We start from the raw sequence: 19664 nt of genomic DNA, 5'->3' as shown, positions 1-19664 counted from the left end.
TTCCCGAGAGGTGTAGTTAGGGTTAGAGCTGGAAACAGAGGCTGTAGGTTGGTTATGAGGTATGGTTATTGGGGGGTTCCTGTTGGTGTGATTGAACTTTGTAAGGGTGAATCCTGATCTAGGGAACTAGCAGTGGGAACAGAAAGAAGGTGGTGGGTGCCAGTGATATCTTCAGAATTAAATACAAGATTAAATATTTAGGGAAACGTGAAAGAGATGACTCATATGTTGGGTCTTTCTGGCTCAAATATACTCACAGAATTTAGGAAGTTGACAAAATAGAAGTAAATTCAACGAGGGGTGAGAAGAGGTCACAGACACAGATCTGGACATAACGAATCCTTAAAACAGACGTGAAAATGTCAAGTCCATCAGGGAGGATAGGGCTGAAGATGTACATGCCGAGAGTCCTCCCAGACTAGGTAGTGAAAGCCCCCGTAGGAGCTCGACTGTGTCACCCAACTCCAGGCAGCACCATATGCATAGTACTCCCTGGAGTGGCTGCACTGCCCGGTAGTATTAGAGCTTGGTGATATTAGAGGGTAATAAGAACAGTCCTACCAGAATACATTTCCTTTGTTTTTCTGGCTTCACACATACCTTTAAAAGTTCAATTTTCATGTGTTCCTCTTTTCTGCATGCCTCAGTTCTGTCTCGGACTTACTGACCCAATTCATACAGGTTCACACTGGAGATGCTCCTCCTTCCATATTTTGTTCAAGACTGTTTCACGGCTGAGCAAAACAGCCCTATTAGCACCCCTCTTTTCTGTTGGAATCATTTGTGATCGTCTTACCAGAATGGGTCTCCCATCATTCTTGACACAAATTGCCTCTCCCTTATCCGTTTTCTTTGATGTTTCCTTTTAGTTCCATCTTATTAAGTTTTTTTTTTTAAGTTTATTTATTTATTTTCAGAGAGAGAAGAGTATGTGAGGGAGGGACAGAGAGAGAGAGAGAGAGAGAGAGAGAAAATCCCAAGCAGGCTCCGCACTGACATCACGGAGCCCAGTGCGGGGCTTGAACTCACAAACCATGAGATCATGACCTGAGCCGAAATCAAGAGTCGGACGCTTAACTGACTGAGCCACCCAGGCGCCCCATTTGTTAAGCCTTAATAATACATATGAAGCCATACTTTTCTTTTTATGGAAAAAAAAAATCAGGTTGACTTTGTTTTGACCCATCCTCCCTGCAGCTTAGCTGAGGTCTTGGTCACGACAGCCTCTTTTCCCCATTACTTTCTCATGGGACCCATGAGACACCTCCACTCCAATTTCTGCTCTTTGTATGTACATTGTCTAGGGTTTTAGCTCCGAATTTTACCCCATGCTCTGAAAAGGGGTTCTTGACCCCTGAGATCAGCTGATTGATATTTAACCTTATCTGCCCCATTTCTTCGCTTCCTTTTACTTCCTGCAGCCTGCAACTGCCCCTCTCTGATCAGTTCTGACCCCCCACCTTGGTCTCCCTGCCAGTCTACTGGAAGTTCCTTCTTGGGCCACAGGAACCACACCAGAGACTTGGAGTGGGGAAACCCTGCTCCTACCAGTCAGCAGGGAAATGGAAGGGAAACTCCTCAATGAGAACATGAAACTCAGAGTCAGAAAAATTCAGATTGACCCTCAGCCCTCTCACTCGCTAGCTCTGTGATACAGAACAACACACAAATGCCAGAGCCTCAGTTTCCTCTCAAAGCCTGTGCAACCCAAGTCAGAGAGTCGTTGGAATGAGTCATATGAGATAATACACGAGAAAGCATTTTATAATCTGTATAGATACTAGGTGATTTCGCTGTGTATGTCTTTGCTTTGGACTGTGTGGTAAGACACACACTCCAGGTGCTATTTGCTGGAGATTGGAAGGCCATGGGCTACATGGAGGTTAGGGGCTACAGAATTATTGGCAAAGGGATACTCAGCCATTCAACAAAGATTTTTTGAGCCCCTACTAGGTCCTAGCCCCTACTGATAACTTACATGATTCTCATGCTTCAAAACGTTTCAATTATATATACTTTATTCACGCATCATTTACAAAGAGCTTACAATTCCTGGCCTGCTTGCCATATAGTAGAGACACAAAGACCAAATCCGTCTACATGCATCAGCCTCTTCACCTTGGCCCTATTTCCTACATATATTCTCCGTTTCAAATATTTCTGAGAAGGCACTTAGCTTAATGGAGTGATTCCTACATACTCCTTAAGGTCTGATTGGCCTGGAGGGAGTAGCCCTGCTTCCTGTGAGTTGAGGCAAGGTCGCCCAAGTGCATCGCACTCTGGCTTATTGCTTGGGACCTGCCTTCTTAGACTGAGTGCTCTCTGCAAGGAGGGATCTGTGTTTATTCTTGCCAGTGTGTGCAGGAGCAGTTATGTGTCTTGGCACAAAGGCTGGTCTTCGCAACTTCGGAGAAGGAGGTAACTATACACATCGTTATGATCAGAGGGCTATGCGCGATCATGGAGGTCTGGGAGCACGAAGGGACTGGTTCTGCTCAGGGAGTGTGTCATCACCCTCTTCTCTCTGTGAGAATCATCCTTTTGAGTTGGAGTTAAAGACTGAGCTGCAGCCTACCCAGGGGGAGAGAGTGCTGGGAGAGACTTACAAACGGGTGGCTGATGAAGGAATCTGGTTATTTCGGGAATGGCAAGTGAGTGGAGGGGCAGTAGCAGGAAAGGAGACCAGGAAGGAATGGCAACTGCAGCCGGGGGAGAACTCCAGACCTTAGAAGAGCATCCCTGAAGGATATGCTGAGTAAGGGAGAGAAATGTTCATAATTGCATTTTAGTTCTCACGTGACTTTGGATCCGCCATGAGTTCATTGTGTCTTACTCACTAGTCATTCCTTGTCATGTGTCTGTACACCTGTTTAGTTATTTACTTAATATTTTAAATTTACACTTCACCTTAAAAAAAAATAAATTTCACCTTTTTTTAGAGTGAAATTTACTTATTATTTTTTTGAGAGAGAGAGGGCGCAAGTGAGAGAGGGGCAGAGAAAGAGAGAGGTGGGGCTCACCCAAAGCAGGGCTCGTGCTCACCAGATGTGGGGCTCGAACCCATGAACTGTGAGATCATGACCTGAGTCAAAGTCAGATTCTTTTTTTTTTAAATGTTTTTTTTTTCAACTTTTATTTATTTTTGGGACAGAGAGAGAGACAGAGCATGAACGGGGGAGGGGCAGAGAGAGAGAGGGAGACACAGAATCAGAAACAGGCTCCAGGCTCTGAGCCATCAGCCCAGAGCCTGATGCGGGGCTCGAACTCACGGACCGCAAGATCGTGACCTGGCTGAAGTCGGACGCTTAACCGACTGCGCCACCCAGGTGCCCCAAAGTCAGATTCTTAACCAACTGAGCCACCCAGGTGCCCCAAGAGTGATATTTATTTAAACAGGAAGTTTTATATTAGCCCCTCCCCGCCACAAAACTGTGTCAATTTCTATAACCATAAATATACATGTTTTCAAAAAATTCATTGAGGTGTCAGTTATTTAGAGTACTATGAGTTTTCTAGAATATTCTCAGGGTCCTGAGTCATGTTTTGGGAAATACTAGGCCACATAACTCTTGGAAGATTAGTCAGAGTTGGTGCCTTGATCTTAAAAGATAATGTAATTGTATGTGAAAATGCCTCTCATTAACAAATAAGACTCTTACCAATACAGTTTTTGAACAGAAGCCCTTCATACTTGGGTGATGCCCTTATTTATGAAGTTTTTCTGTAAGTTTGACTAATATTACTAACAATTCTCTGATTAGAGAAAGTTATTCACTTTTTTGTCCCTTGGATTAGAATGGAAAACTACTCTCTGAAGAAAGGAGCAACTCAATCCTAGTGGATGAAGTTTATGACCACGACCAGGGCATATATGTATGTGATTACACTGATTCAGATAACACAAGTTCATGGACAGTCAGAGCTGTTGTCCAAGTGACAACCATTGGTAAGTGAGATTTTTCATTTCAAGATTTGGGATTTGAACCCCTATTACCCAATTAAAGCTATCTTCCTTCGGTTTAGTAATGGTTTCCTTTTTGGGAAAGAGAAAACATAATCATATACTGGTAGTCACGTGAAGCCTTAAATGTGGGAAAACATTAATTTCCCCATAAATCTAGATTCCGTCCCCCAAGGAAGGCCTCATTCTGGATCATATTCATGTTGTCACAAGTTGGGTTTTCCATGCACTGATGAATCCTGCTAAGTTTTTGTAATAATTTAAAAAATGATTTTAAATATTTCACACACAGCAGTGGCACCATGAACCTATCAGCTTTAATACATATTACTGTTTCTCTGCACACTTAGAATCTTGCTTTTTCTTTAAAGAAATGAGACATTGCAGAGACAGATTGAGGCCTATGCTCTTACCCCTTCCTGCTCCTTCTCTTCCCAGCTGTAGTCCAATCATGTACCCTATATGCTTTCCATTTATGTCTTTATGCTTTTCGACAAAAGTATATATCCATTAATAAAATAGAATACTGGGGGCACCTGGGTGGCTCAGTGGGTTAAGCATCCAACTCTTGCTTTTGGCTCAAGTCTTGATCTCCTGGTTTCGTGGGTTCAAGCCCTGCATCGGGCTCTGTGCTGACAGCATGGAGGCTGTTTGGGATTCTCTCTCTCTCTCTCTCTGTCTCTCTCCCTCTCTCTTTGTCCCTCCCCTACTCATGCTGTCTGTGTCTCTCTCAAATAAATAAACTTAAAAAAATAAAATAGAATATCGTTTTATATTACAAAATGTGTTTTGTGTTAAAAACACATGGTAGTATTCTATCATTTTGCATTTTATACCCCCCTTAGTGAAGAACAGATTCTCGTTATTACCAAATAATGTTTGATGTTTACAGACTTTTTGACTGGTGTCAAGCGGGACCTCTTTCTCTCTCCCCCTTTTTAAATCCCAATTTACATCTCTCTGAGTACTAATGAAGTTGAATACCTTGTTATATGTTTGGTGGTCTGTTGGGTTTGTTCTTTCATGCTCTATTTTGGCCCAGTCTTTTCACTGAGCCGTTCTTCCCAGATTTATAAGTATCCACATGAATAAATTATACGATGTCATTAATTTAAACATGGTTCTTGTCAAAACACAACAGGGTCAGTCATCCATGTTTGTATTAAAGAGCTACAGAATGGTTGACCTAGCTCTTAGTAAACATATCGATTATTTTTACCTGTTCTTCTTTTAGTGTAGGATACAAATTACGTTAAACACCTTGAGGCCAAGGTAACCACTTCTGCCTACTTTCCTGGACTTCAGCAATGAACATTTACATTAGACTTTTCCTTGGAGGAGAAGTTAGAACACAAGCACCCCACTTGTGCCACTAGCCCCCTCCAAGGGATGTGTGATTCCTCTTCCCTCGGACATGCCACTCAGCCCATCAAGTTTTCAGGGGCTGAGTCTGCTTTTCTCCCTCGCCCGAGGGATTCCCCGCAACATCGATTGCGTCTCTTTCGACCAAGCCTTCTCTGTCATCATTCCTGTCTTCCTCACTCATTCACTTTTTCACATATTCATTTTCACACAAATATTTGTGGGACATCTAATAGGTATCAGGCATTGGGCTTGGTGCTCAGGATGTAAGAACGGACACCTGGACACATTGTCTGTGATCACCCGGAACTTCCCACTTTGTGGGCACACAGGCTGTCACTAGACAGTATGATGAGCGGGGAGAAAGGGAAGCAGTGGGGCATACGAGAGGCCCACTAAGCCCAAACCTGGACATACCACACTCGAGCAAGAACAGACAGGTGAGGACCAACCAGCCCAAGGAAGGTGGGAAAATGCCGTTCCGGGCAGAGAGCTGCAGTGGGGATGGACAGATGGGGACAGACTCAGAGACTACGGAGAGGGTACAGCTGAAAGGACTTGGACATTGGGAGTGAGGAAGAGGAAAAAGGAGGGATCCAGGATGAGAGAGAGTTGGGTTTTAGGTTGGGCAACTAGGTGGATTTTCTGTTGGACACTGATGGAGGATGGCCTTGCACGGCATACATCAGAACTTACACAGCAGGTCTGATGCACATTCTTGGAAGATATCTCTGATTGCTCACTGCACAGACTTAGCAAAGGAGGTGAGGAGCGGCTTTGTTTGTGCTTGATGATGGATTTAATGCGTGAAGAGGGAAACCAAGGATGTTTTTGTTTTCTGGCTTGGATAAGATGGTAAATGGTGACACCATTTCATGAAACAGGAAAGGCTGCAAGAGAAGAGGGTCTAAGGAAGAAATTAAACATTATGTCCGAAAGGACTTTCGGTGATCCAAATCACAATGACAAGGAGGAATTTGGACAAACCAGTCCGGAGATGATAGGGCCAGAGTGTAAATGTGAGGGTGGTCAACATGATATCTAAAGCAAAAAGACTGGGGGTGCCTGGGTGGCTCGGTCGGTTAAGCGTCTGACTTCAGCTCAGGTCATGATCTCACAGTCCGTGAGTTCGAGCCCCGCGTGGGGCTCTGTGCTGACAGCTCAGAGCCTGGAGCCTGCTTCAGATTCTGTGTCTCCCTCTCTCTCTGCCCCTCCCTTGCTCATGCTCTGTCTCTCTCTCTGTCTCAAAAATAAATAAAAACATTAAAAAAATAAATAACTAAAGCAGAAAAACTGAATGAGCTCATCTGGGGAGTGAGTATAGAGAGAAGAAGGCCTGGAACCCAGGACTGTAGCATTGCAACACTTGGAGAGGTTGGGAGAAAGGAAGGGATCCCCAAAGGGGGTGGAGCAGGGGTGTGAGAACAGAGGGAAACTGTCCCAGGGCATGGTGGCTAAAGTATCTCTGGGCAGAGGGAGTAACGCTCTGCCTCAGGGGTGAGGTCTGAGAACTCATCGCTGGGTTTGGGAAGGGCAACGGAGGTCATTATTTACATAAGTTAGTGAGTACCAGTGGGAGAGTGGGGATAGGAGCTGTAAAGGAAGTGAAACTGATGATGGAGGAGAGAGATCATTTAAAGGTTCAAGATCTTTAGTAGGGAACAGTTCTAGAGAATGAACGGTACCACCCAGAGAGAGTAGATAGAACAAAAGACCACTAGCAGAGAACAAGGGAGAGAACTGATGTTCACGAGAAGCCCAGAAGAAGAGCCCCCAAACACACAGGGAAGTGAGCAGAGAGGCAGAAGGTAAACAGGAAAGTAGGGAAGCAGGGAACGAAAAACGAGAGGATTCTAAGAGGCCATGCCCAACAGTGTCCGAAGCTGCTGAGAAATAAAGCAGAAGAAAAACTCAGTTGTGTCCAGTGGATTTAGGGGCAAGGACGTCACTCGGGACTTTAGCTGAAGCAGTTTCCGTGGAGTGATGGGGGCAGGAATTGAACTCCATGGGAAGCGAGAGAATGGAGGAGATGAGCACATGTCGCTCCTTCAAGAATTTGGCTTGGAAGGAAGGAGGATGAATGTGGCAAGGACACAAGGTGTAGGGAATGTTCTCTCTTTTAAAATGAAGAGACTGAGCATGGATAAATGCCAATGGGCAGAAACCCAGAGAAAGAGAGAGAGAGAGAGAGAGTGTGTGTGTGTGTGTGTGAGAGAGAGAGAGAGAGAGAGAAATATACAGGGAAGATAATGGAGTCATTGAAGGAAGGAGGTCCCCGAGAAGTAAGAGGACAATGTCCAGAGCAGAGGTGATGAGTTTTCCTTGATCAGGAGATGGGCCATATTCAGGAGGAAGTCTGACCACAGAGCCCTATTTGACAGTTTGTGGCCGGAAACTCAGGCATAAATGAGTAATGGAGGGTCGGACTCACTTTTATCTTGAAATAAACCATGAACTTAAGGATGGAGGAGTGGCCTCCGGTCTGGCTGATGTGGGCATTTTCTCCCGTGCGTTCTTCTTCCGGACTACTCAGCCAGATGGTACCAAAAAGCAATGTTGTAGAAGACAGGAATGGGGGCTCAGGTCTGTAGCAGTTGAGCAGGGCTGGTGTGGAGGAAAACGCACCCGGGTGGACAAGGATTTATCAGGGACTAATGTTTCACTAGCACCTGCAACCTGATGTCACGCTCATCTTTGGAGGCTTGCTTTTCACGTGGAAACCTGAGTTCCTACTAAGTTTGTAGACAATGAACCAAAATCGAAGAGGGAGCTCCAAAGCATTTAGATCAAAGTGCTACTTTGCACGCACATCTTCAGCAAGCAGGCCTTCCGATTTCCCAATGCAAATAATAATCACTATTTTCATCTTTTAGTGAAAGACACTATTTTCAAGCCAGATATTCTGGACCCCATCAAGGACACACTGGAAGTAGAACTTGGTAAGGTGGGTTGTATTATCACCATTGAATGACATTATACTTCTGGGAGCAGGTCTAAGTGTCGTATTAAGGAAAAAAGTATTGGGATTTTAAGTCAGACAGAATTCCGTGTGAATCTTGACTCAGCCACTGGCTAGTTTGTTGACCTTAGAGAGTTATTTAATCTTTCTAAGCCTCAGGTTTTAAATCTGTAAATAGACAAAGGAAAACTGACCTCATCTGGTTTCAGTGAGAAATGCAGGATAATGTATGTTAAGTGGCTAGTGAACTGGTCATGTTCAATAGATTTTAGATTTCTCCTTACTCATCCCAGAAACAGGTGGTTACGTATATTAGGTCCATTGATTAAATCTGTAAATGTAACCGATTTACCACCTTGAAGAGCATTAACCTTTAAAAACATGGTGTTCAGTGTGGGCTTTAAGATACCTATGGAGGAACACTGCAGCTCCTGCCCAAGTAATTTGTACTCCCAAGTGGTGTCTTTTTTGTGTAGAGGGGCAAAGTGACTTTTCCCTGGTCCCCTTTTATTTTATCCACTTCAGTAACATCTACATTTTCCCCACACAGCCAAATAAGAACTTCTCTATTTAAAACCAAGTGCTGGTTGTTCCAAGAAAATAAGTGGTTCTTTTAAATGCTAACACATCTATACTTATAGAAATAAATGTCAACATAGATACTATGGTAAAAGACCACTAGGTGGCGGTATCAGGGTATAGCATTAGCAATACCCACAGCATCGCAAGAATGCAAGGAAGGAGGAAAGAAAAAAACATTAATAATTCAAAAATAGCCAAGTTACCTACAGCTTCAATGAATTTGAAAACCCTAAAGGGCAGGGGGGGACATTATTAAGGTGCGAAGATGATTTTTTAATGGAGTCCTTAACCATTTCATGGTGAAAATATTGAATTTGAGGCAGAGTGTATCTGGAGACCCCTTGTAGAAAAAGCGGGTAGGAAGAGGGTAGTGTCATCACATGCATGCCCACCCATAGTGCATTGTTCAAGAAACTGCTGAATATCTAAATAATTCCTTCTTTAAACTATATTACAGTAACCTCACGATTTTAAGTTAATATGCAAATGTTGGTTAGTAGTAAAATGTTCTTTATTGACACATTATGAACTCAATAGCAGCATTAGAAGACCAGGCTGGTCACTGAGGGGACTCCTCATTTTCCTGGTGTCTGCCCTCAAACCACATCAGAATTCTTAGCGCTGTGACCAAAGAGTCACAAGTCTGAGATGTAAGTGTTGCTCAATGGAGAGAAACATACGTGGTCTTATTTGCTTGTGAATGAGAGACGGTAGATGTTTGGTTATTTCTGACACACCTATTTATCCTGCAAACGTGACTGCAGCAGTGAACAGTGTTCGGATGGCGTCTTCCTCCTGCACAGGACAAAGTGTCCTCACGGACTTCCTTCCTATTTTTGTGTCTCTCTCATTTTCAGGAAAGCCTTTAACTCTTAACTGCACGGCACGATTTGGCTACCAACGAGATTTTAAACCTGTAATAAAATGGTACATTAAAGATTCTGACCAGGAGTGGGAAGTTCCAACACCTGAGCAGAAAAGGTAAGAAGGAAATTAGCAGACCATATTCTTTGCAACCTACACTGAACACTTTTTAAAACACCTTTGGAAACCTCTAAAATGGACTCACCGAGATGAACGAGCGCGCGGTTGATGGTGTGGCCACTGGCGCCAACTAGTGGTGAATAGAAAAGGACAGAAATGCAAAGTGCAGGATCCTTTTCAACCCTGAGATCAGAAGCAGTTTCTTAATAGGGCCATAAAATGAAATATTTAAGCTGTTTGAAAGCTCAGGGTTTTTTAAAAATGTTTATTTATTTATCTTGAGGGGGGAAGGAGATAGGGACAGAGAGAGAGGGAGAGAGAATTCCAAGTGTGCTCCACACTGTCAGCACGGGACCCAAGCCGTGTTGGATCCCACGAACCATCCCACCAACGGAGAGTCATGACCTGAGTGGAAATCAAAAGTTGGACGCTCAACCAAACGGAGCCACCAAGGTGCCCCTAAAGCTGAGTTTATAGCAACAGTTTGACGTTTAAACATCAAGCTGGCAAGAAGACAGACATACCGAGCCAGGATGGCAGAAGAGAAGTAGCACATCCAACCAATGGGAAAGAATGCTGCCCTCTGCCCACACCCCATTTTTCCCAGTGCCATTCATTTAGAGTAGTGGTGAGTTCAGGGATCCAAATATGCAGAGCCATTAACAGTCTGGAATGTATGGAGAGGAAAATGCACAATAATAAGGATTCTGACCAAAAATATGTGAAGCGAGGAATAGTTGAAGAAATCCAACCTGGAAAAGGAAATGCAGAGGTGAGATTCCTTGAAGTACTTGGAAACCACAGTGTTTTATGGAAACGAGGCTTAGTTTGTTGTCCAGATTAGTGGACAGAATTTACGGGGAAGACAGTTGGGCTCAATAGAAAGGAAAACTCTGTTATTCAGAGCTATCCAGTGCCTCACAAAACTGGACTCCGGCCACTGGCGGGATTACGGGTTTCAATCCGATTGGTCAGGCCTGTCACTAAAAAACAGAGTCCCTCATCTTTCCAAGATCTGTTCCACAGTAATAGACTATGTATTAAGCACATCCTTCTGAATTTTAAAAAGATTTCAATGAACAAATGTAATGTCATTTTGAAAAGTTTATGTCATTACGAAAAAATAAAGGATGAATTTTGAGAACAGCAATAAAAGTTATCAGGAGCTTCTAAGACAAGGGAAGTCACACAACTTCTTTGGGTTTGGATTTCTGTTTTCCACCCCCTGGCAATGTGATGCTTGACCCTGTAAGCTTCCACTGCACCATCTGTAATCTGTGGACACTTACGTCCACTTTACTAGGTCCCTGTACGGCATAGATACAGTAGAGGTGATATGGTCATCACGGTTCCTGATTGGTAGGAAATATTCAGTGAATAAGTGTTGGTATTGTAGGGCTCCAAGCAACACAGCCTAAAATATCATCCACCCAGGCAAGATGCCTTAGTTAGTAAAGAGAGACTGTAGATTGGCAACCTTAGAGAACACAAATTGTGCATAAATACTGAGACTTACAACTTGCTGTATGGGGCAGAATGGCCCAGACCCAGGGCATGGGCTGCCACTTCCAAGCAGAGTGACCATGCACAGTCACCTACCTTCTATGCCTGGTCTGCGTTGCTGGCCAAGTTAGGACGATCATACTCTTTCTTACCTTGTGGGGGTTCCTGTGAGGAATGAAGGAGACTTGATAGTCTACATTTAGTGTTAAAAAGGGTGAGCACAAGGGCCCCTGGGTGGCTCAGTTGGTTAAGCGTCTAACTCTTGATTTCAGCTCAGGTCATGATCTCACGGTTCGTGGGATCAAGCCCTACATCCGGCTCCATGCTGAGCGTGGAGCCTATTGGGATTCTCTCTCTCTCCCTTTCTCTCTGCCCCTCCCCTACTCTCTCCCTCTCTTTCAAAATAAATAAACATTAAAAAAAGAGTGAGACGGGGAGCCTGGGTGGCTCAGTTGGTTAAGTTTCCCACTTCAGTTCAAGTCACGATCTCACAGCTCATGGGTTTAAGCCCTGCATCAGGCTCTGTGCTGATGGCTTGGAGCGTTGAGCCTGCTTTAGATTCTGTGTCTCCCTCTCTTTCTACCCCTCCCCCACTTGTTCTCTCTCTCTCTCTCTCAAATAAATAAATAAACATTAAAAAAAATGAGTGAGCAGAGAAACACGGTCAGCCCTTGGTGGAAGTGCATCATGTTCAACATTATTCTTAAATTATTATTATAGTCTGTTTTCAAGGAGAACACTTAGAGTAACGGAGGTCAGATGAGGCCCACAGTAAATTAAATGCTGGTGATACATAAAACGATGCCCAGAGGATTCAATAATCAAAAATGAACTCCCTCTGACCATCTTATGGTCTTTTGGCATCTCCTTCTATGCTTTGATCCGATAGCTCTCCTGAAATCCAAACTGTTGGCCACTAATAAGAATTCCAAATACTGCAAAAGTGGTCAACTTATGCTGGTGAATGAGTGGGGTATTTCCCCTTCTTTCCTAGAGTTAAATACACCAAAAAGGATGACGTTATAGAGCGTGTTGTCCACTTGAAAGAAGTCACTCAGAGGGATCTTCACCGGAAGTTTGTTTGCTTTGCCCAGAACTCCATCGGCAACACGACCCAGTCCATCCAGCTGAGAGAAAAGAAAGGAGGTAAGCCTGGAAGGTGGCCGCAGAAGGCACACAACTGCTTTTATCTGAGAGGAGAGGAATTTTCCTAAAGAAATATCCTGCTGATGATGTTGATGATGATAGCAATTAACATTTGTGAGAAGCCAGACATTATGCACTTTGCTCATATTAAACCATTTAATACTTTGACCGAGGACACATCACTAGTAATCACAATCACATCACAGTGATCCAGAACTGGTCCTCTTGACTAATACTCTTTGTACGGGGCCTGTGTTGGAAAAGCCTGCCATCCATTCATTCATTCATTCATTCACTCATCCATTATTCTACAAACACCTAAAGGGCATGTCTTGTGTAACAGGTATTGTTCTAGGACCTAGCTCCCTTTCAGGGTTTTCTTTTCCAGTCTTCTGTATCCAGAGACCATGATGGTAGGGTACTGGAGAGTGGAGGAGAGAAGAGTCATCTTGCTCACTGCTCAGAGTGATATATGTGTATCACAGACCACAGTCTTTGACAGGCGGAGTGGAAATTCCTGATAAAGAATAGCTTTGAAATTTCCTTAAGAAGATACTCCGTGATGGAGTTGATATCATTCATTCATTCAATTAAGAACCGATTACAGAACAAGCAAGTTTTGACAGCTAGTGAGGCTTAAATAAGACAAAACTTGTGCTCGGTGTTGTGGATGCTCTGTAGCGGGGCTTCCGTCAGGAGAGGCGTGTGAAAGTTCTTGCGCATTAGGTACCGTGAAGAGTGTGAAACCGAGCCACGCGTGCCTCCTGGCCTCAGGAAGTTTAGACTTTTGTAGGGAAGATAGGGCATGAAGATAATTTATAATATGCAATGAGAAGGATGCGAATGGGTTTTGTGGAGGTTTATGGGGGAAAAAATAACTAAAAGTGACCATGATTAGTTTCCCCATCCATTTCCTGTTCAGGAACGTGCCATTCCCGGGGGTTCTCTCCAGTTCATTGTAAGACAGTTCCCTCAAGATACGATTTTAAGTGTTTCCAGAGTCAAGAGGAATGCTCCCAAGAGCAGTGATTTTGAGAAAATAATAGAGCCTGAGAAGGCGCTGGGCGGGCCCACAGCGTCAGCCCAAATGCGGTCTCGCAGAGACATTTGTTCATGGCTACCGTGTTTCCCCCAGTGGTGTTCATCTACATCCTACTTGGTACCGTCATGAGCCTGGCAGGCGTGCTGACCACAGGTGCTCTGCTCTACATGTACTGGATTGAAATAGTGCTGCTGTACCGAACCTACCAGAACAAGGATGAGACACTTGGGGGTAAGGTGACCCCGACCTGCCTCTGACATTTCTTCTCAGACTTAGAGGGAGAAGCTCAAGAAATGGATGTTCCCTGATGGATAAAGTCATGCCCCTCAGCCTTTTAAACCTTCTTCCAGGTGTGGTGGCTCAACCTGGGAGAACTGGGAACAGATGGAGAAAAAATTTCTTTTCATTCCAGTTTCCAGGAATCTTGCTGATCAACGATGCTATTGCAGAGCATGTTGGGCTCGAAAACAATCTCTCTGCTCACCAACCTGATGCAATATGACAGATGAGCTAACATCTCCATGACTTAGTTTCCTCTTCTGGAAAAAGGGATTATGATCACAATGAAATCTATGAGGACCCATTGGGTTAAGAAATATTTATCATTTAGAACAGCATCTAGCACGTGGTAAACAGTCCATGCCAGTCAGGTGTATTAGCTACTTTGTCACTTGAATCCTGCAATCAGACAGAGAGACGTAAAATCGCGTGCCCAAAACCGAACTGCAAGATGGTGTTAGAACTCAGGATTTGGACCCAGGTGATTTGGCTCAGAGCCCCCATTAGCTATAACCTCAGCCTCATCTGTAAAATGAGGGGCTTGAAGATGGTGGCAATGTCCCCAAACATGTGACACTCTGTAAAAGGCAAGCACTATTACAATTAATGGAGCTGTCTGCCCATTTCCCCAGGAGACAGGATGATAGTGCTTCTTTAGAATAGAAGAGCTGCTGGGGTGTTTTTCTAGCCCTGGAGGTCTCTAAGATTAGGTGTACTGTTTTACTGGATGGTTCTCCTTCTTGCAAAGGGCAGCATCCATTCTGCTGGAATCCGGGGATAATTACTTACCTGCCTGGGATAATTAATTCCCACGCCGCTGCTCCTCCCACGCCGGGAATGCAGTGAAAAGCTGTCAGATTTACAGGAAAAGGAGAAGTCAAGAGATGCATCAATCATACCTTCCTTTCAACTAATTATTGAGAATTCACGCTAGAAATCCTTCAGCCAAGAGTGTTTTTTGAGATTTATTTTTTAAATTAGCTTCTTAGCGTTTTTGAATTGAGCAAATTATTTAGCCAATGCCTCAATCATCCCTCTAAATGATTTATATTTCCTTTACTAAAATGTTATTTATCTTAAGATTCTAGAGCTTGTACAAAAGAGCCAATCAACTGTGACACTTTTAAATCTGCCCTTTCTCTTTTTACTTTGCACAAGACACTACCCTGATGAGGACGCAGACGCCGGTTTTCAAGCACGGTGATGCAGTGCCCTCTGTAGCTAATCTAATGTTTTCCAGCAAAACGGCTGTGTCCTTTGAAGTTAATGCCGAATACCCAAAATTTTAGAGAGATGCAGAATGTCAGAGTTGCAGAGGACCTAAGAGAGCTCTAATACTCCCATTTGTTAATTTTCTTACTAAAGAAATGTAAATGTCTCCAGATGATAGAAAAATCCAAGCCTGTTGGAGTTTCACAGGGACGTGGAAGGAATCCGAGGTGACTGTGGTGTCTCACACATTTAAACTGCACAGCACTTCCTGCCGGCCATGCCCCATGAGCCTCCTCCTTCCCACCTGGGCCATGAGGCGCTTCCCAGATGAGCCTCCTGGGTCTCTTTCTTGTCTCCTGGACCTCCTCCACTCCCTTTTCTTCTTCTTTTGCTGGCATTTCCATCCAGGAAGGCCTCTTCTTCCGTCCATATTAAGCAAGCGTTCTGCCCATCACATCAGCCACCAGCGCTATTGTTTGCTATTTTGTAACACTGCTATTTGCCAGCCATTGTGCAAAGCACTAGAATATGACACCGAATGGGTATGTCCAGACTCTGAAGCCCATGAGCGAACTTTTGAGATTTTCTGCCTCTCTTGGTTAGTTCGGTAGCACAACCCAGTAATCAACGTGCATTTGTACTAGTCGACTCAACAGAGGCACATGAGACTTTACAAATATCCTAAAACAAGTTTCATAAATAGAGTTTCCCATCTGGAAGGCAGGGGGGAGGGGATATTTACCTTGTGCCCGGCTGTGAGCCAGACACCACGCGCTTTATATACATTATATCATGCAACCCTGAAGACAGTCTGCCAGGGAGTTACTATGATTTCATTTTACATGGCGGGGATTCTAATAGAGGTACATGTGCCGTCAGCTCTCTTCGTTCATGTGCAAGGTGCTGGGTCTTGGCCGTGCTCCGCTTGTTGGATATTATCATGCTTTGATGGAACAGACTCTTCTTTGATGTGTAACTCACGAGACAGCAGCACTGCAGTGCAAAAAAAAAAAAAAAAAAAAAAAAAAAAAAACCCAGAGGAACCCCTGACTAATGTGATTTAATCACAGAAGCCGCAACTGTTTGATCTGACCTCAGTGAAAATGCAGGACCGCGTCATAAATCAGAATTCGAATTTGGTTGGGCAATCGATACGGCTCAGCAGTGTGATTCTGAATTGGACGCAGCTGCTGCTTTTTATTATTAAATCAATTCAGTAAGGAGCCCGGCACTTAATTCTTGCCCATTTGCCATATGACTCAAGCACATGTAGATATGCCACGATAGTGAGAAAAACGTAAATGGCTGACTTTTTTTTTCCTAACATTTCTCTTCCTCAGATAAAAAGGTATTTGATGCTTTCGTATCCTATGCAAAATGGAGCTCTTTTGAGAGTGAGGCCACTTCATCTCTGCATGAGGAATACTTGGCCCTGAATCTATTCCCTGAAGTTTTGGAAAACAAATATGGATACAACTTGTGTTTGCTTGAAAGAGATGTGGCCCCAGGAGGAGGTAGGTCTTATAAGCCAAGAGAAGATATAGAACAAAAAGAACAGTTGAATGCAAGTGCTCTATGGGCTTCCCTGCTATTCCTTCTGTTGGGATATACACCCTCTGGAATGTTTCATGAGCTTAGAACGTGTTGGGCAACAGCACAGAAAAACATGCATTGCAGAGATGTGCTGCATCATCCAAGAATGAGCCATCTTCAGAAAAAAAAAAAAAAAATATATATATATATATATATATTGGGCCCTAGGGATGCCTTCCAGAACAAGATACTGCTCCTGGGTCCTCTGTAGGAAGTCACCTCTGTCAATCTGAACAGGTGGTCTCCCTGCTTTGTAGACTCTGCTGGCCACAAAAATGAACAAATCAGGAGACTATAGATGCTGGAGAGGATGTGGAGAAATGGGAACCCTCTTGCACTGTTGGTGGGAATGCAAATTGGTGCAGCTACTCTGGAAAACAGTGTGGAGGTTCCTCAGAAAATTAAAAATAGACCTACCCTTTGACCCAGCAATAGCACTGCTAGGAATTTACCCAAGGGATACAGGAGTACTGATGCATAGGGGCACTTGTACCCCAATGTTTATAGCAGCACTCTCAACAATAGCCAAATTATGGAAAGAGCCTAAATGTCCATCAACTGATGAATGGATAAAGAAATTGTGGTTTATATACACAATGGAGTACTACGAGGCAATGAGAAAGAACGAAATATGGCCCTTTGTAGCAACGTGGATGGAACTGGAGAGTGTGATGCTAAGTGAAATAAGCCATACAGAGAAAGACAGATACCATATGGTTTCACTCTTATGTGGATCCTGAGAAACTTAACAGAAACCCATGGGGGAAGGGAAGGGAAAAAAAAAAAAGAGGTTAGAGTGGAAGAGAGCCAAAGCATAAGCATTTTGGCATAAGCCAAAGCATTATCTATTAAAAACTGAGAACAAACTGAGGGTTGATGGGGGGTGGGAGGGAGGGGAGGGTGCGTGATGAGTATGGAGGAGGGCACCTTTTGGGATGAGCACTGGGGGTTGTATGGAAACCAATTTGACAATAAACTTCATATATAAAAAAATTAAAAAAATAAAAAATAGTATATATAATTTGTAAATAAATAAATAAATAAATCTATCTATTAAAAAAAAAAAAAAGGACTCTGCTGGCCACAAATGTCAGCACTGGGTGAGGCGGGGCGCAGTTCTTGCCACTCACCAGATGTACAGACATCATTCCTTCCCCCCATTTCCTCTGCCTCGGACACCCCACCAGGGAGCCTGGGACATCCCATGCCCCTCTGTTATCCCAGCCTGACTGGTGCCAACAAGCTCTTCTCCTAGAGGGAGTGACAGTTTGAAGAGACAGAACACAAAGAGAGGAATGTAGAGAGTCCCCGGATACTTGAGTGTATCTTCAACTGTCCATAGAGTTGATACAGGGAAAGCGACATAGCAAACCAAGCTTCCTTTCCTCCTTCCCTAAAAACCTCTGCAGGGAACCCTCTGGGTAGGTCTGGGAGATTTGGGGTTATCGAGACTCCGGGTTCAGCAATACAATAGCAAATGATTCAATTCCTTATTTCCAGCATATGCAGAAGACATCGTAAACATTATTAAGAAAAGTAGAAGAGGAATATTTATCTTGAGCCCCAACTATGTCAATGGACCCAGTGTCTTTGAACTACAAGCAGCAGTGAATCTTGCCTTGGATGACCAAACACTGAAACTAATTTTAATCAAGTTCTGTTCCTTCCAAGAGCCAGAGTCTCTACCTCATCTGGTGAAAAAAGCTCTCCGGGTTTTGCCCACCGTCACTTGGAGAGGCTTAAAATCGGTCCCTCCCAATTCCAGGTTCTGGACTCAGATGCGCTACCACATGCCGGTGAAAAACTCCAAAGGATTCAGGTGGAACCATCTCAGAATTATGCCTGAATTTTTTTCACTGGAAATGACTCCGTAAAACAGAAGCCACTGGGAGGAGCTCCCAGCCTATGGAATGGAATGGTAAAGCAGACCCTGAACCACCTGCCCTCAGTCCTTGGCGAGTAGAGACGTTGATGGACAGAGCCCAGAGCATGAATCGGGCTGACATAAGATGGAGAGTGTTTTGCCGACCCCGAGCAAGCCTGACAGGCAAAGCAATGACCCCGAAACTGTGGTTAGAGCTTCTGATTTCCTCTGGACAGAGGAAGAGTAAATTCTGCAGACGCATGCACACGTTCAGCACACAACGCTCTTAAGATTTGCCAAGGGGTCTGAGCAGAAGTGGCAGAGATAGCCGCTTCTGCATTGGGCTACCTATTCGCTGTCATGTCTACTATGGATTGTACATATAAATTATATATATTTGCAATCAAATAAATATTATTTTATTAGGAGCGATTGATTTGAACTTTACCTAAAGCTTCCCTGTAAAAACAAAGCAAAACAAAACAATTTTTATTCAATGTCCACCCATTAACTCTGGAGCACAGAAAGCAAGTAGGAAAGGCAGACACCGGGGTGGGGAGGGGGAAAAGGGGCAGACAGGACCCCAGTCAATCTCTACTCTGTCCCTGCCAGAAGCACCCCCTGTAAGCAGGTGAAATAGAGGAAGGAGACCCTTCTGGTGGGCAGTGCAGCCCTGTGCCAGACACAAGGCTTGGAGAGCAGAGTAGGGCTAACCTCAGCATCTCCTCATCCCCTTGGCCTTGGTGCAGGGCAGGAGGTCCCCAACCTTACCCTGGGCCACTGAAAGTAGGAACGAACTAGGCCAAAATGCTCAGGCCAATGAGCAGGCAAGGAATGGCCCAGCACATACTTACAAAGTAGAAAGACAGTGACAAGAGCTAGCGGCCAAGGTAAGAGTTTGGTAAATAAATGTAGAAACTGGTTAAAAGACAGCAAGAATGGAGCTTGAACAGAGTTTTAGTCTGAGCTCTTTGCCCATCAAGGCTGACACTCCTTGTATGTGCTTCCTGACCGAATGATCTCAGTGGAGTCCTAAGTAATAGGGCAGGATGCTGGAGCACCAGGAGAGAAAAGGTGAATTTCACTCTCATAGTCTGTTTTCCTTATGAGGGTTCCAGTTCCCGCTAGAGTTAAAACAGTGTTCTAGTCACGTAGGGATATAAAACCTTCATGCTCT

General features: G+C 44.1%; 1 protein-coding gene across 2 annotated transcripts in view; it reads left to right on the top strand.

Moving 5' to 3' along the window:
- The window catches only part of LOC123580628 (interleukin 18 receptor accessory protein), a 34479-nt gene extending 15564 nt beyond the window's left edge, over positions 1-18915 (top strand). Inside the window, exons 7-13 of one of the 2 annotated variants that reach the window (XM_045445573.1) lie at positions 3796-3946; positions 8197-8262; positions 9722-9845; positions 12346-12497; positions 13633-13770; positions 16371-16544; positions 18124-18915. In XM_045445573.1, the coding sequence (XP_045301529.1) occupies positions 3796-3946; positions 8197-8262; positions 9722-9845; positions 12346-12497; positions 13633-13770; positions 16371-16544; positions 18124-18497 (1179 nt within the window). In that variant the 3' untranslated portion in view covers positions 18498-18915. The remainder of the gene's footprint in view (positions 1-3795; positions 3947-8196; positions 8263-9721; positions 9846-12345; positions 12498-13632; positions 13771-16370; positions 16545-18123) is intronic. The other variant, XM_045445574.1, reaches the window with a different exon arrangement.
- The last annotated feature ends 749 nt before the right edge of the window (positions 18916-19664 follow it).

Source organism: Leopardus geoffroyi, chromosome A3 (assembly GCF_018350155.1).
Source record: "Leopardus geoffroyi isolate Oge1 chromosome A3, O.geoffroyi_Oge1_pat1.0, whole genome shotgun sequence".
Lineage (NCBI taxonomy): Eukaryota > Metazoa > Chordata > Mammalia > Carnivora > Felidae > Leopardus > Leopardus geoffroyi.
Note: the sequence above shows the minus strand (reverse complement) of the source record. Positions and strands in the feature narration are given on the sequence as shown.